We start from the raw sequence: 2,500 nt of genomic DNA on the forward strand, positions 1-2,500 counted from the left end.
CCCGAACACTTCCCGTGACCCCCCTACTGCCCCATCATTGCTGTCAGAAGCAGTCATGCTCCCTGAGCTGGCACTGGTGCCCGAGTTGTCACTTCTGCTTAGGGTCACGATGATGTGCTCCCCGCATGTGGTCGGCACAATGTGGTCCACTGTAAGGCGCAACTTTACACTGTTTAATTTATGGGGTAGGGGAATACACTGGATGCATTTGGGTTCCTTTTTCAGGTCATTCTTTGATTCGGGCTCAGCTGGTACCTGACTATCTTTGGCTTTTGACTTAGATGTGGAGGTCGAGCTCACTTGGGAGGTGCCCTTGTTTTTCACAAACACATTTGGTGGGGCAAAGAACATTTCAATATCGTTTGCTAAGGGATCTGACCATAGCTGTTTGCTTTTCGAGTACGAGATATTGGACTGCCCAAATGTTCCAACTTTCACAGTTGACTTTTTGTAAGGGCCCTGAATGACAGGTTTCGCCGCCACTTTATTACTGGTGGCTGTCTGCGGCACCATGACATTGAGGTCGTACACTAACAGATACGGCACAAAGTTCTGTTGGCCGGCAGACACAGAGGTAGACACAACTGCAGGATCACTCAAGGAGGCAGACTCAGATTCCACAGCAATACAGTCATTGTCATTTTCCTCTTCCGTTACAGACCCTATTCTAGAGGAGTCTAACTTCATAATGTCTAAAGTCTCTGCCTTCCTTTGGCTCGCCTGATTCACATTATTCAGCACTTGCACTAGGCCCACATCACAGGTCTCCTGCCTGTCGCTACTGGAGGTACCAAATAACTCATAACGTCTAAGGCCCACACCAACCACAAGGCAAGATCTCACAGATGATGACAAATTGACTGCAGCACCCTTGTATCTCTGAGACACTTCATTAGGGTCTGCCAGGACACACAGGGAGGACACTCGAACATCATGTGATGGCCGCGGAGGAGCAAACAGTTCATCTGAAAGAAGCAAAGAATTTTTAAAGTCAACTGGCTGAAACATTTTCCTTATATGTGTGTTAAGGGTATCTCAAAATAGTCTACATCAACCTCATCCTTGAAGGAGAACTTACCAACAGCTATATCATCAAGAGGCAAATCTACCACCTGAGACGAAGGGGGTGCAGGTGGGGGTGGCGGGGCAGGGGGAGCGGGAGGGGCCTGTGAGGGTGGAGACGGTGACAGAGGAGATTGGAGATTAGCGGCATCATCATTCTCCACTGCAAGGGAACCCTGCGCATCCGTCTCTGGGTGGGACCCAGGGTGGGAGGGGGGATCATTTTCAATATTGGCTGGCCCGTTTTGCTCCTCCTCTCCCCAAGGCCAGGCTTCTCGAGGTGCTGGGGGTTGGAGGGGCACGTCCGTGTACCCAATTGTGTCCGAAAAATGTTTATCTAATATTGTCGAATCTGATGGATCAATGGAAAAACTGACTTCTTTCTGCAATGGAAAAAAACACTCCATAACTGAATTGTTGAGACTTCAAGTTTCTGTCTACATGAAAGAATATTTGTTGAAAGATCAAATACCTCTCATTCCACAACATTAAAACGTATCATCACTCAGTATAAAACATCAGTTTCACAGATTTTCTTCATTTCCTGCTCTTAATAGCTAATACCTTTAGTTCCTTTGCTGTGTTCCAGACCACAATACTGCCGTGTCTGGTGGCTGAGGCAATAAACTGATGGCTATTGGTGTTGCTAATGAAAGCCACTTCCTCTGCTCGCTCGCTGTGGGTTAAGGCCGGGCTGGTGGCATAAGTTACAGACAGAGGGACGTTGTGCGTGTATTCCCCCTTCACGAACGGGCAGTTTGGTGAGTGGCGCTCATGTTCTGACCTGTGAAGGAGGCATGATAGAAGTGACACAGCTTGATTTCGTTTTAAGAAACTATAAACTAAGCTGGAGGTTACACGTAGCACAGAATTCATAAACATGTAGCAGGGAGTCGTATACAGTCACAGTGGTGGTGGAAAGCGCTGACCTTGCAAATACCTGTCTTACCTAGGGAGATGATTAATGTAATAAAAAATGGGAATAAAGGGGATACGGACTAAAATTCAAAACTGATAACGTATCTGTGACTTTTCTTTATCATCTGGAAGAGAATGAGCTACGTGTTGTAAATATTCATGCTTGATATTGTCTCATATGCCTTGAATGATGGTTTGAAAACGCAGGATGGATGTGTCCTTGTCCTTTAAATGGTGCTTGATGTAGAGTCTCCTGATCAAGGTTTTAACAATTTTATACTACAAAATTCACACCAGTTCACTACTAATTTTGTGGTATGACACGGTGCCCTATCCTGAATGTGAATATCAGCCTCAATCTTTGACAGACAGTTCAAAATAGCTTCAATGGCACATACAAATGTTCTTGAGTAAAATCTCTAATATTCCAGCCCCATAATATAAAAAACAACCCCAAACCATGAGCGATTTGAGGTGTTTAACTCTGTGTAATGACATCTTTGAGTAATGTGTAGCAAGG

General features: G+C 45.4%; 1 protein-coding gene across 8 annotated transcripts in view; it reads right to left on the reverse strand.

Moving 5' to 3' along the window:
* The window catches only part of Bruce (BIR repeat containing ubiquitin-conjugating enzyme), a 62,768-nt gene that overhangs the window by 39,873 nt on the left and 20,395 nt on the right, over positions 1-2,500 (reverse strand). For all 8 annotated transcript variants that reach the window (XM_070139487.1, XM_070139479.1, XM_070139515.1 and 5 more), the window contains exons 6-8: positions 1,627-1,846; positions 1,079-1,445; positions 1-965 (exon numbers count right to left, since the gene is read on the reverse strand). The exon at positions 1-965 is cut by the window's left edge and continues 126 nt beyond it. In XM_070139487.1, the coding sequence (XP_069995588.1) occupies positions 1-965; positions 1,079-1,445; positions 1,627-1,846 (1,552 nt within the window). The remainder of the gene's footprint in view (positions 966-1,078; positions 1,446-1,626; positions 1,847-2,500) is intronic.

Source organism: Penaeus vannamei, chromosome 3, assembly GCF_042767895.1.
Source record: "Penaeus vannamei isolate JL-2024 chromosome 3, ASM4276789v1, whole genome shotgun sequence".
NCBI classification, from domain to species: Eukaryota; Metazoa; Arthropoda; class Malacostraca; order Decapoda; family Penaeidae; genus Penaeus; species Penaeus vannamei.